This window comes from Formica exsecta, unplaced genomic scaffold (assembly GCF_003651465.1).
Source record: "Formica exsecta isolate Colony F162 unplaced genomic scaffold, ASM365146v1 scaffold90, whole genome shotgun sequence".
Lineage (NCBI taxonomy): Eukaryota > Metazoa > Arthropoda > Insecta > Hymenoptera > Formicidae > Formica > Formica exsecta.
The window spans coordinates 344226-358043 of NW_021853667.1; the positions used below are offsets into that span (position 1 = coordinate 344226).

At 29.7% G+C, this 13818-nt stretch overlaps 2 protein-coding genes across 4 annotated transcripts in view; one reads left to right on the forward strand and one right to left on the reverse strand.

The window, feature by feature from the left end:
- The window catches only part of LOC115245083 (acyl-CoA synthetase short-chain family member 3, mitochondrial), an 18667-nt gene extending 16421 nt beyond the window's left edge, over window positions 1-2246 (reverse strand). For both annotated transcript variants that reach the window (XM_029823187.1, XM_029823185.1), the window contains exons 1-2: window positions 2169-2246; window positions 1541-1775 (exon numbers count right to left, since the gene is read on the reverse strand). In XM_029823187.1, the coding sequence (XP_029679047.1) occupies window positions 1541-1584 (44 nt within the window). In that variant the 5' untranslated portion in view covers window positions 1585-1775; window positions 2169-2246. The remainder of the gene's footprint in view (window positions 1-1540; window positions 1776-2168) is intronic.
- A 2892-nt stretch (window positions 2247-5138) lies between these two features.
- Window positions 5139-13818, forward strand: part of LOC115245086 (myosuppressin) — a 14827-nt gene continuing 6147 nt past the window's right edge. The window contains exon 1 of one of the 2 annotated variants that reach the window (XM_029823190.1): window positions 5139-5215. In XM_029823190.1, coding sequence (XP_029679050.1) covers window positions 5196-5215 — 20 coding nt within the window. In that variant the 5' untranslated portion in view covers window positions 5139-5195. Of the gene's footprint in view, window positions 5274-13818 lie in introns of both variants that reach the window. The other variant, XM_029823191.1, reaches the window with a different exon arrangement.

Sequence of the window (13818 nt, forward strand, 5' to 3'; positions counted from 1 at the left end):
TATATATATATATTAACGATATATAGCATTGTTGAAGTGAGGGACGCATAATTTTGATTTCGTGAGTGTCGAGCGAATCATACTTTTCGCATTATTCTCTCGTCGCGATATAATAAAGTACGCGCGCGTGTGATTATCTTGTGATCGAGTGCCGTGCAAAGTGTCGCGATCGTTATATTCAATATAATTAACCACATTTTCACAAGTGTGAATGTTATAAGAAAACAGCAAAAGATGAGCAAGAGAAGAAGAGGAAGTTTGGGAAGGCGTCAAACGACGGACGAAGCGATGGTGTGCGGCGTGAGTAATTTAGTAATATTATTTATTACTTACATATAATTTTTTAAATAGGTTGCTAAATTAAATTGATTCCAAAATTAATTATCTTAGGAATAATAACGTAATGTTCTTAAAAAGGACTTATTTATAAAAATGTTTACAATTTCGAATATTTATAATAAAATTGTTTTGTTTAAAATATTTTTTCTCCATAATTATGCAATCTATTGTATTAAATATTTGTTTAAAGAATAAATAAAAAATTGGTTGCGCGTAATAATTTAAAAAAAAAATTGATTATCTGGAACATTCCGTTTTATACAAGGGTAGATTCTTTAAACTATAGATGATTATATTTGTAGTTAATTTGTGTGGTTTTTGTGTTTATAACGGACAGTCAGGAAAATTAATAGAGATAAATAAAAACAGAGATAGAAAATGATATTATGAAGCAAGGGGAAAACAGCAGATGCGCCTGATAATTTAATTTGACCGATAAGCATCGCCAACAGATGTAAACTCCGTATTCAATGAAATCTGTTGCGATCGATATAATTGAGCAAATAAGAATATGCAAATAAAATATTTTATCTTTAAGTCGCAAACACGCAGAAAAATCTCAAAAATATAATTAAATATTTATGTTAATACTTCAAAATTTTAAATAAGAAATTGAAAAATTAACATAGATTAAAAGTAGAATTTTATGTTTTTTTATGGTATAAAATTATTTTGCCTATGGGAGACATCTTGATATTTTTATACCATGTGTACATTGTAATAAAATTTGTGTAAAATGTTTAAAAAATATTTGACATATTGATTGCAACTCGTATATCTTAATTGGCATGAATCGCATAAAACATTTTCGTATCTTAAAACATTTTCAAATCTTATATATCTGATGAGCTATTATATAAAAAAAATTAAATTAATTATATATTAGAATTATAATAATTCTGATAATAAATAATTTCCTTCGTGATAAAAATCTGATATATCAAGAATATTTTATGCCACAGAATGAATATTTAGAACCTAAGATTCCTTTCTCTGTTAAACAATTAGCTCTTTTGTATTTCTGAGATAAAAGACTTTAAAGATAAAAGCCTTTTTTATTCTTACACATGCGTATATAGATAATTTTCTCTCTCTTTCTTGTGTGCTTTTCATAATTTAATATATGTGGAGAATTAAAGATTAAGAATATTTTTCTACGTCTAATCCATTTAATCTATAGAAAAATATAAAAAATGCGTACCATTGCCATCTCCTTTTCGTGTTATTCTTGAACGCATGATGCATGATTCGAGAGATGGTTTTTCTGAATTCCCGGACTGAGCATTCAAGAAATCGGGATTTATCTGATGCATTTCGTGGCTGTTAATCCGAGTAGTATCCGAACAGGATACTTATAATTTGTAGTAATAGTAACGTCTCTGTATCCACAAAGTGGGGTCCATCCACGATATATAAGGGACTAAATTTTTAATATTCTGTAAGTTAAGCCAGAAATAATGCTTTTATGAACGTTACGTATATGTATATGAACAAGTAAAATCTGTTAAATTCTTACGAAAAGTTTTAATAAATTAATGAAACATGCTGATCGCAGTGATCTAAAATGTTTAAGATTAAAATATCTGTAACATTATATAATATGACGTTATATTCCAATCAAAAATTCTTATCAAAAATTATTTACAAATAAATAAAAAACATATAATATAATAAAATGAAAAAAATAAAAAATTACATAATTTGTTGCATTATTATATTTTTACACTGCACAATGCTTTCTTTTTTTCATCAAACTTTTTTCATTTGTCACAGATTTTTCTTATTATTATCATATATATGCGGTGATAATAAATATACATAATACGTACTTAGGGGTGGACACACTTGCGGAAAAGAGATGCGTAAAGACGCGTGTATCGTAGAAAACTAAAGTTGTTTTATCAAGACTGAAAAGTAAATAATATGTAGAATCGCAAATCACGTGATGCAGGGGCGGACGAACCAGTATGGTCAGTATGGTACATACCATACTTGAGATTTTATAGCATATGGCGTACCATACGTAAATTTTAGGTTGACGTTTTTGTTTTTTTATAAGAAATTTCAAAATTAAACGAAGAAAAATTTTCGACGACGTCGTCAATCATTCGTCTATTTCGATCACGTGACCTCTTTGCTGCACAAGTTTGCACTTTGCACATGAAATTGTATCTTAAAGCGAAGTTGCAAGATTGTCTTAATAACATTGCGATTCTACATATTTATTACGACATGACAAAGAAGCTGGATTTGGATTTCGAAAAATTCGAAATGTATTGCAACGTTTGCACTAATTTGAAGCATTAAATCTTTAAGTATCTCATCTTGTCTCTAACCAAATGTTTTTAATTTGAAACGTTAAATATATTTAACAAATATATACAAATATATAATATATAATAATAATATATATAAGTGCATATAAATATATTTAAAAAGTTTCTATAAATAAAATTGTTATTTTTACCGTTTACGGCAAAAAAAAAATTAAAACTCGCCTGCCCCCTTCCCCCTTCCCCCTACGAGGGACCGCGACCATACGTGGGAATTTTCTGTTCTGCCGTCCCTGACGTGATGCATGATACGCTTCCTGAGTGAACAATAATTCACAGGTCATAGTTTTAATTGTAAGGTGAAAGTTCGAAGCACCACACACACTTTTTTTATTCTTCGAAGACAATATCAAACTCGTTCTTAATTTATATAACTGCTAATCTTTAGTTTTCGACATGGTGATATCACGAGAAAATTGTTAAATTGTCAAACATGATCTCTATGCGATGACAGTTGTTCACAAAATAACGCATGAAAGAACTGATCATGAAATAAGGGTAATAATAATCCATAATTTCAACTTTATTCAACCTTTCCTGGAGTGAACTTCTGACAATGATTTATATAACAATTACTGTAAGCCAAACTATAAATTTACTATGAGAATTTTGAAAAAAGAATCAAAATTTATCGACCATTTTTACAATGTGACGTGATATACGTATATATTGTGTGTAAATGATATGCAAATGTTGCAGTATGCGCTTTTAATATCCGTATAATATCGCGTATGTCGGAAAGAAAAAGTAATTATTCCAACACTGTAGTTTTTTAGTATTTCGTGTATAAGCGAAATTTGTCTTGCGAAAAGTTCTAACAAATAGAATTCTATTCTCGATTATAAAATGTCAAATGTTACAGAGAGTTACATAAATTTACATGTTTATTTATAATTAAGGCAAGCAATTTAAGATGGTATTATTACAATCGGAAACATATTTTTTATAATAATATTTAATTAATTTTTGTATTATTTATCTTCTTATAATAAGAGAACATTGTTATTAAACAAAATAAACAATAATCTGATCGAGTAGCAATTAAGAGTCAACGCGGGATATAGTGCGCGTACAATATTTGTGATTTATTACAATAAAACACACATCGACACATAGACGTTTCGACCCCTATTTTTAGGTCTTCATCAGTATAATATTTAAAAAAAAACCAAGATCAAACCTATGTCATATTATTCGCAATTAAGCAGATTTAGCGCAATGGAAACCGAGAATCATTGGAAAAAACGCAATTGTTATGTTAATCGAAAATTTAATTAGTTTCCGATTAACATAACAATTGGGTTTTTTTCAATGATTCTCGGTTTCCATTGCGCTAAGTCTGCTTAATTGCGAATAATATGGCATAGGTTTGATTTTGGTTTTTTTTTTAAATATTATACCGATGAAGACCCAAAAAAGGGGTCGAAACGTTTATGTAAATCGATGAGTGTTTTATTGTAATAAATCACAAATATTGTACGCGCACTATCTCCCGCGCTGACTCTTAATTACTACTCGATCAGATTATTGTTTATTTTGTTTAATATTAAAGAGTCTGTACTTTGATTATTGTTATTAAAATTATCATTATCAAAACGATATCGAGGCATTTTTTGCTGCAAGATATATAGGACGGATAATTCGATTTATGTATAACGTGATGACATAAGCGTCACGTAAGTGATGAAAATGTAAATCGTATAAAGTGTACGCTGCAAAACGAATTCTCGATCAGTGGAATAACCAAGCGTTTTACATAGAACTCGATCTTTCGTGGAATCGAATTGCTATGCGGTTTTCTCTACGTGATCGACAAGAGATGAATGTCAATGCATATCTTAACACACATAACTTAGCTATTTTATTTGAAGCAATTGCTCCTGTTCACGCACAAGGACATCGTTAAAAAGCGCTGGGATAAAATTCGAAGAAATGACTGTTCATTAACAATCGCGTATAGCTTTCGTCCCAAAATCGTTGATAAGAAGAAATAATATTGAATCCGGAAATAAAATAATTTCTCTGTTTGATCACATAATCGGAAATATATCTTTTCTCATGATATATATATTTCATTATTTATTAAAAACGAGAAAACAGTTAATCTGTTTATTTATATAATTATTATTAAAATCATTATTATTATTAAAATAATATCTAGGAAAAATATTGACGATTCTCTGATTAGAAAAGATCTGAAATATACAAGATTCGAAGAATATACAGGGTAGATAGGATACACCATATTGAGTAAAAAAAACCTTAGTAAATATGATCGAAACTCAATCGTTTCTAAGATATTTAGATCTAACATTTTTTGTATGTTATTATCATGATTGACTTATTGGCTTCTACGTGTCGCAAGCGATGTTTACTTCAATGTTTATAAACCGTGTTCTGAATATCCTCAATTCAATTTCCATACATACTTCATAATAGAAGATTTCATCGGCAATCAGTCAGTTGTTATCAACCGGCGAATGCGGATCTTTGTGATTCGCAAGAAGAAGATGCCAAGCGTGTATGGAAATGGAACGCCTTCTGTAAATATCAAGATAAAGGTTTAGACAGATTATCTTCTTCTCACGTTGCATGCGACACGTAGGTTTTTTTTACTCAGTATGGTGTATCCTATCTACCATATAAATATTAAATGTTTTTTTTTATCACCCTGTATATATGTGGATGTTGAGACATTTCTTGCTTGGATAACTAAACGGATAACTAACGGATAACTAAATAAATCTATAGATTTATACAACTAAATTAAATTAATAATGTGAATATAAATTAACTCCAATATTCAAGAGAAATATTATTTCAAAATTTTATATTATCTTTATGTATCAACAGAAGCTATAATGCATTTGTTAATGTAACGAACCAGTCATTGCATTTCGAATTCTATAGTGTATTTTCCAGCACTATTATCAGTATTTAGATAATATATAGCTAAAGCGACATAACAGCGAATTTCGAGCTTACATGGGAGAATCTGTTGTATAGATGTCGCGAAAAATCGTTAATCGTATCGCACCTGACGCCTTCGCTGAAACACAAATCTAGGATAGAATCGTGTCAATGAAATTTCTACTAATAATAATCGATAATATGAATAAATCGATGACATTTCTACTGATACTGATATTAATCGTTATTTATATTCAATATCCATTGCATCCTTGAATGGATGCAAAATTTGTATAGTTTTTTTCCCTTAAATCCTTAAAGTTGCTGATCAAATCTTTTCTTTTTAAAGTATACATAGCGGGCAAGAGATAGGAGCGAGCAAATCGCTTGTATCACCAAGATCGTATAATTCTAACAAGATCAATTTTTTTCAATTAATCTAATCTTTTTTTATCATCTTATATATTATGTACATTATGTTCATGACAATGTCGGACAAATGAAGCATTATGAATATTCATGCCACTACGTCTAAACTGATATCATTAATAATTGTCAATGTCGTGTATATAGTATTAAAATTAAATTAATAACCCACTTAATATTCTAAGCTGAAATTAAATATTTATAATAAATTTTGTTAAATATAATAAAAAAAGATTAAACATGTGAAACTTTACTCGTAAAAATTTTCTCGAAAATTTATAGCATTTTATTATATGATTATTGTTTTTTTATATACTTTATAATTTTATTATCGTATTCAAAATGCATGCTTTATTGCTTCAAATGACAAATACTTGAATCAAAAAACCATAAAAATTATAACTGGGTGGAAAAGAGATCTCTAAGTACAGTAAGAGTATAACACAGATTAATTTTTTTTAATGTATTTTTTTTATTATATACTAAATTTTTCGCAGATTGCGTTGAAAGTTTTTATAAATTATAGAAAAATATATAAATTAAATTATATATTATTTTTTTATTATATCTAATAAAGTAAGAAGACACGTGGAATCAACTCAAAAGAAAATTTTCAATATACTAAATAAGATATACTCGAATGTAGTTTTTTATGTATATGGTCGCGTATAAATTCCATACTATTTACTACATATTCCACGCAAGTTTATAGACAGAGTATTTCTCGAAAGTGAGGTCTTGATGATGACGTAAATCCCACGACAAATAATCACAAATGATGACGTTTTTATAAAGAATATATTTCTTTATATAAATATTACATTGCGTTTTTTTCTTAATAATAATTAAAAAGTTTTCAATCATTCTTTTGACTCTTCAATTTTATAGTTGTGTGACAGGGTTAAAAAATTAAACTCAAAATTACACTATAATAAAAAATATAAATAAAAAATACGGTGTAGAATACATAACAAAAGCCACATACAATTTTTATTGTTTCCATTATGATTTCATTAATATATTATTTCCTTTTTATTTATCATTTTTATCTCTTACACATGAGATTTATTATTTACCTTATCATTGTTATTATTTATGATTTTTGTTACGTCTCTCGCGTGTCGTACTTTATCGTAGAAAGATCAAATCATATCTTTCTTTGGCAGCCTCATAAAATTTATATGCATATCGCTTAGCGGTCTCATTCGCGAAAGCAACAAGTTTGCGATCATAATTGTTCTTTTGGCGACAACGCGTCAAACGTTGCGTTATGTAAGTTGCCCCCGCGTCAGATTAACGTGAAATTTTTATTTCATACGTCGCGAATAAGAAAATGCGCGTCACATCTCGATCGTTGCGAGAAGACAGGCGGAGAAACCGAAGGGACATGCGAAAGGGCGAAGTGGGCGAGAAGTTACGCGTCAACATATGATTTCTCTCTCGCGCCCCGATAAAACGCGCGCATGGCAATTGGAATGCGGCGCGTATTTAAGGGCTGATCTCCGACGGATTCTCGCCACTCTGTCGCACGGTATTGCCCGAAGCCTCTCTCGCCGGCGGTTACCCCTCGCGTCACTCGCAACTCTTCGTCCTCTTCGTCCGAGGATCGTCGCCCGTGGACCATCCGCGCCTGCATCCAACTCGTCGCCGCGGTCCATCCCGCCGTCGCGCGATTCCGCTCCGTTGCTGTATAAAACCGAATCGGGAAATTCGTGATTTCATTTCGGGATCATCCCCGTGCAAGAATACGCGATTTCCTTCCTCTTACAGCGTGTCTATCGCGCAGTAAGAAGTTCTAGGGGTGAACGCGCGCGACGAAGCTGTAAGCGTCGTCCTTTCTGACCGTCTTCTCGACGACCGCGACGACAATCTCCGCTATCGTTGCGCTCTCGCCAGGTTGGTACCGTACCGTTTAATATAGTTTATTCGGCAAAAGATATTCTTTTGAAGGATATAAAATATTAAATTTTATTGTGTCCACTCTCCTAATAATGGATTCTTTATTGGAGCACCGGTGACACTTGAACCGTAGAATTTTCATGAAATTTAAATGATATTGTCGCAAAGCTAAATACATCGGATATTAATATATAATTATTAATATAAAAATGAGATATTCTTTTACATATCAATGACTTTTAAATAAAAATTTTATTGTTTCTCTTAGGATTACAATTATTCAATGACTTTTGATATTAGATAATAATTGGGGTACATCTCCTGTACCAGCAAACGCAGCGAAATTACGCATCAATATTTGTTTAAAAAATTAATATAGCCTAAAAAGTTTATATTTGAATAAATGCGTCTAAAAAATAAAAAATATAATAAACTATTTTTGAGAGACCATATATTATTTTTCATTATTTTATAAAGCAAAAACTTCAATTTTACATTAAAATTTTCGCTTTATAGAATAATATTGCAAAAATTATAAAAATAATTTTTGCAATATTATTCAAATATGTGATGTATACAAAATTTTAATTTCTATATATTTATTTTAATAAAGTAGACAAAAGAGGATAGAGATCGCTCTTTTCTCTTCTAAGTATAACTCATATGCACCCACGCGAAGAATACAAATACACTAGAAATGTAAAGCAGTTTTAAAGCATTTGAGCCGGTGTAATCCATTTCATTGGAATTTTATCAATGTGATTGCAGCTAAATTACGTGCCAAATATTCGCTTGTACTTTGCATTGCTGACTATTATGAGCCGATTATTATATATTATATATATTATATAACAGATTGTACTTTTCTCTGCAATTATTATATAATAATATATATTATATAATATATATTATTATAATATATATTTTAATAATATATATTATTATATAATAATATATAATAATATATATATTATATAATAGGGGCAGAGAAAAGTACAATCCATTTCGCGGATTTTCGGATGTGTGTGTGCTCTTTTTTTAAACCAATATACACATATACAGAATATTATCATTTACGGATTAGAACGTAAAAAATATTTCAGTATTATGCTACCAATTACTTTTTCGTTTATTTACCAAGTAACGTTGTATTTTCCTTTGATATTTTTCTTCGAAGCTTTTTGATTAGCAATGAATTTATTTCAAGGGTAAAAGAACGTACAGGCGGAAACCTGTTGATAAAATCTGCTTTTTATGTACGGATCAAACATTTGATATAGTCATTATTTTATATTACGTTATCTGCATATAGATTGGATTGTAGGTATATATTCTTATTAGATAATACATTGTGTGTATTTTACTTTATATAATACCTACAAGGATTATACACACACAGGTTGAGGGAAAAATAGCAAGGTAAAATTGATATGCATCTATCTACGAAAATTTCAAAGTGATTCTTATTAATAAAAATATTTTTGAAACGTTAATAATTCTTCAATTATTATCAGAAATTAATAAATAAAGAATTTTTTTCGGGAATTAAATTTCAAAAAGGTAAATAATGGAATATTATCTTTGTATTCGATTTGAAATGGATTTTGACTTTTAATTTAAACTTAAGCATAGAAATTTGTAATAAATATTATAATTTAAAGAGAAATTAATTCTAAATTTCGTAAGAGAAATATCATATGTCAGTTTTACGATAATTCTGAGACTTTATTGTACAGAGTTATCAATGATGTGAAAAGCATATGAGCTATAAAAGATGTAGCGATCTAATTTTTCAAAAAAGAATTAATTTTAAACTTTGAATGTTTTAAATGTGCGTATATTATAAGATAAAATGTTATGATAAAGTTGATGGCTAGCGTGTATCAATTTTTTTATTCGGCTATTTATTAATATAAGGTGTGGTCTTCGCTCTTTTAAAACTTTAAACTTTGAAGTTGACACTTTGAAAAATGGGATAAATTGCGCGTACGTACGATATTTTTCGATACCATTGATATGATGAATAGACGTAGAATAATGGTTTAACGCATAGATAATTAATGCTTTAATAAAGATTCAAAATATCCTAAGATTAATGAGTAATAATTTATATTGGACGTAAAATCTATGTTGTGATAGCTATGTATGATATATTTTGTTGCAATTTCGCTATTAAAGACAAAACTTTATCATGTTACGAGAATCTGTTTTCTTCGTTTTCGGACGGCTATTTATGAAGCAAGGATAAATGTTTTGCAATATGAGCATACTAATCGGATTATAATAATTCGGATTATAATCAAGTCTTATAATCAGAATTGAAGATTCATTTTCATAAATACATGTATAACACAATTTTGTTTGATAATTTATAAAGTTTAATCCATGTAATAAGACATAAAATATATGATAATTATTGATAAATTTGCAAAATAGTATGTAGAAGCTTTATTAATTAACTTATCGAATTTAACTGAGCTTATCTCTTTCTTTATTTTGCTTTTAAATTCGGTTTTTGGTATTATTTCAAAAATATTAAAAATCGTGAATAAGAAGTGCTATTTTAATAATTAACATTACGATAACTAATATGTGTATTTTTTCTCACGTAGGATGGATTATCTTTCCAAAGCGTTGGTTGTGTGTGTTTGTGTCTTGTTGAAAGACGGATCAAAGAAACAAATGTGCGCAAATCCCATATAGACACAATTCTCCTTGAATGCCGCTCGGTTTCATACAAACGATATCGTATCGTTTCATTCTTCCCCAAAGCCCTCAACCATTTAACTTGTATGTGATATCCTGACCGAATAATATTACCGAGTTTCGAGCGATATATTTCATAAAGAATAGCTTTCTCGCTTCTTCAGATTCTCAACATCTGAACGAGGTTACATTCTCATTGTGGTAAAAATATTAGGACTCATGCTTCTGCTACAGAAAGATTACAAATAGAATAATCCGGTGGAGAAGGGAACTTTATTATCTAAACTTTTATGATGTTTTCGAGCACAAAACTTTAACACACTTGATATCATATATATATGAATCGCCGTAAGGCAGGCCGAGAGAAACGGCGGATAAGTTTTATACAAAGTTACAAGATTAGTAAGCACTGACTTCTCGGAAATATATGCGTGACGTCATGTGTATATTTAATCTAGATTGTGATACATTATCGTATGATTAATCTGATACACGGTATGACAGCCAGCAAGTTTAATCGTTACGCAAACTTATAACATATACGATATCAACATTTGTACGAATTCGCACGAACATCTCTTCCCGAATCATATAGGTATAAAGTTACCGCTCTAAATTGTACGGTTTATAACGTTATCGTTGATGCAACTGTTTCGTCACTTTGATCGTATCGTGAAATGACGAGCGCAATTGGAAATTACACATTTAAATTTTATAATCGCAAAATGATAAGATCTTGGTTACCAATATTTTATTTGATTATTTCGACTTATTATGAACGGATGTATGTTACAATATTTGAACATCGTATTATAGCTTTAATCATTATATTTCTGTTTCCATCTTTAAAAATTTTTGAAACGTCTTTTACAATCGCTTATTGAAAAGCTTAAAAACTTTATTCGTTCTTCGATATTTTTGTCAAGAAAAAAAGATCGACTTCAGATTAATATACCGTAATGATATAATATTAATAATCCATAATAAAAAAGATAACTTTAAATAGTATGAATATTGTGTTAAATTAGTAATTTTTTACACACGTAGATTGAAGTATTCATTGCAAGAGAGAAAGAAATAGAAAGAAATAATTCACACTCGTTAAATGCTACGCATTTTTTTATTAGATTGCCGCTATGGAAAGTTACTTTTAATGCTTGCTAACCATTTATATTTATTTAAAATAAGAGAAACGACCGTGTACTGCAGTTTTTCAGAGATTATTATAAGCAAGTCTCTGTTTAATAAATTTTAAAAATGGTCGACATGTGCACCACTATGACTTGATTTATTAAAGTAGTGCAGTTTAAAATACAATAAACATAATACTAACAGAACCCATTAGATGAAAAGTTTTATCATTAGGTAGTGCAATAGCTACTTGCCGAGCCATCTCAGAGTATAACGTCAGAAACGAGAAAAACCAGGCGAATAATTCTTACAGTTAATGTCCACATAAATGATTTATTGCCAACGAGACCAATTTTGTGTATCTTGTATTTCTTTTCTTTTTGTCAAACGCGCTAAATTTATTGGAGTTGCGATAACGCTAATGTAATATCTGGTATTAAAACTATCCGAAACTTTCTAACGGAATTTAGTACACTTGATAGGATATCTTTGCGGAGCAAATCGACTTTATTGAAGAAGCGATCTAAAGAACATCAATATAAAATATTGATATCGGGGACAATCTTCTAATATTAATCATGTTTATTACTTCACGATGTTGGAGAGATATACGGAATAATTTTATATTCATTCTCTATCAAACTTATAAATAGTACTAGTAAAAGTATTGAAGATGACAAAGAGCATACGTAAAAAAAGAGACAGGGAGATATTGGGGAGGAAGGATTATATATATTCTCCTCTCTAGGGAAGGATTATATTCACTCGTGTATGTAAATTGGTAGTTGTGTCAGAAAAATCGGTGCAGCAAAACATACATCGGGGATTCAGATTTTAGACAGCTTACATTATATATTGTTGCGTCCGCGCGTCGACTTCGATAATACTCGAACACGCGCGACACAAACGGCACTCGCGTACCGCGACGTAAATGATTAACACTCTTTTAAAAGAACAAAAGGAACTTTAATAATAACACAGAACACACAAATGAACAAGGAACACAGAACGGGTAATAACGGTAATCGTATCTCAAATATGTCCGCCCGGAATTACATCCGTCGCGAGACTCAAGATGGCCGATCTCTCCCAAGATGTCCGACGTTGTTTAACAACAACGCTTAGCAACGTTCTCCCGAAGACCGGAGACGAATACAGCAGATTCATGAATAACCGCTTTAGACGACCCGCAGGGACGCAACAATATATACGTATTTAGCAGTTCATTTGGAATAAAATTTCAAGAGGCTTGAATTATTATTTTATTGTTGTATAATCGAAACTTATTAAGATTCATTATCCTTTAATACTACGTTGAGAATAGTTCATTTAAAAAAAAGAAATGGAAATATTTTATGGATTAGATAAAACGCGCGGCAATCCTCGATTTTCGCAAATAGCGATTTTGAATTTTTGGACACTGGAGAATAAAGATTAATCATGTCTTTTCAATCTTTTTTACATGAAACGTTCCGCTTTTACATGAAACGCTCCGCTTTTACATGAATATTAAAAATAGTCACTATTTGAATTATCCGTTGTGACACAGAAACGTCTCGCGCTGTTAAAACAATATTTAATCTTACATTCTTTAATCTCGTCCCATTGCTTTTTATATAGTAGATATTATAAATCATATATAATATTTTATAATATTATATAATATATAATAATATTATATAATATATTGTATATTTTATCTATCATTTAATAATATGTACAACAAAATGAATTTTATTTTAGCTCACCTAGAGAATCCATTGTTTTCCGCCGTAAAATTATATATATTATAGATTAGATAAAAAAATGGTTACTGCAAATTTATATATATTATAGATTAGATAAAAAAATGGTTACTGCAAATTTTTTAGATGCCTCTGTTAATTATGTTCCAATAAATTGTCTTATTTTAATTAAAATGAAATAAGAAAATTTTTTTGAAGAAACAAGTATCTTATAGGAAAGGAAAAAGTACAATATACACACACACACCTGTGTTTTGAGAAATTACAAATGTCAAACAAAAATTTGGTTTCAGTTTTTTTTTGGGGGGGGGGGGTGTAAACTTGTGTTC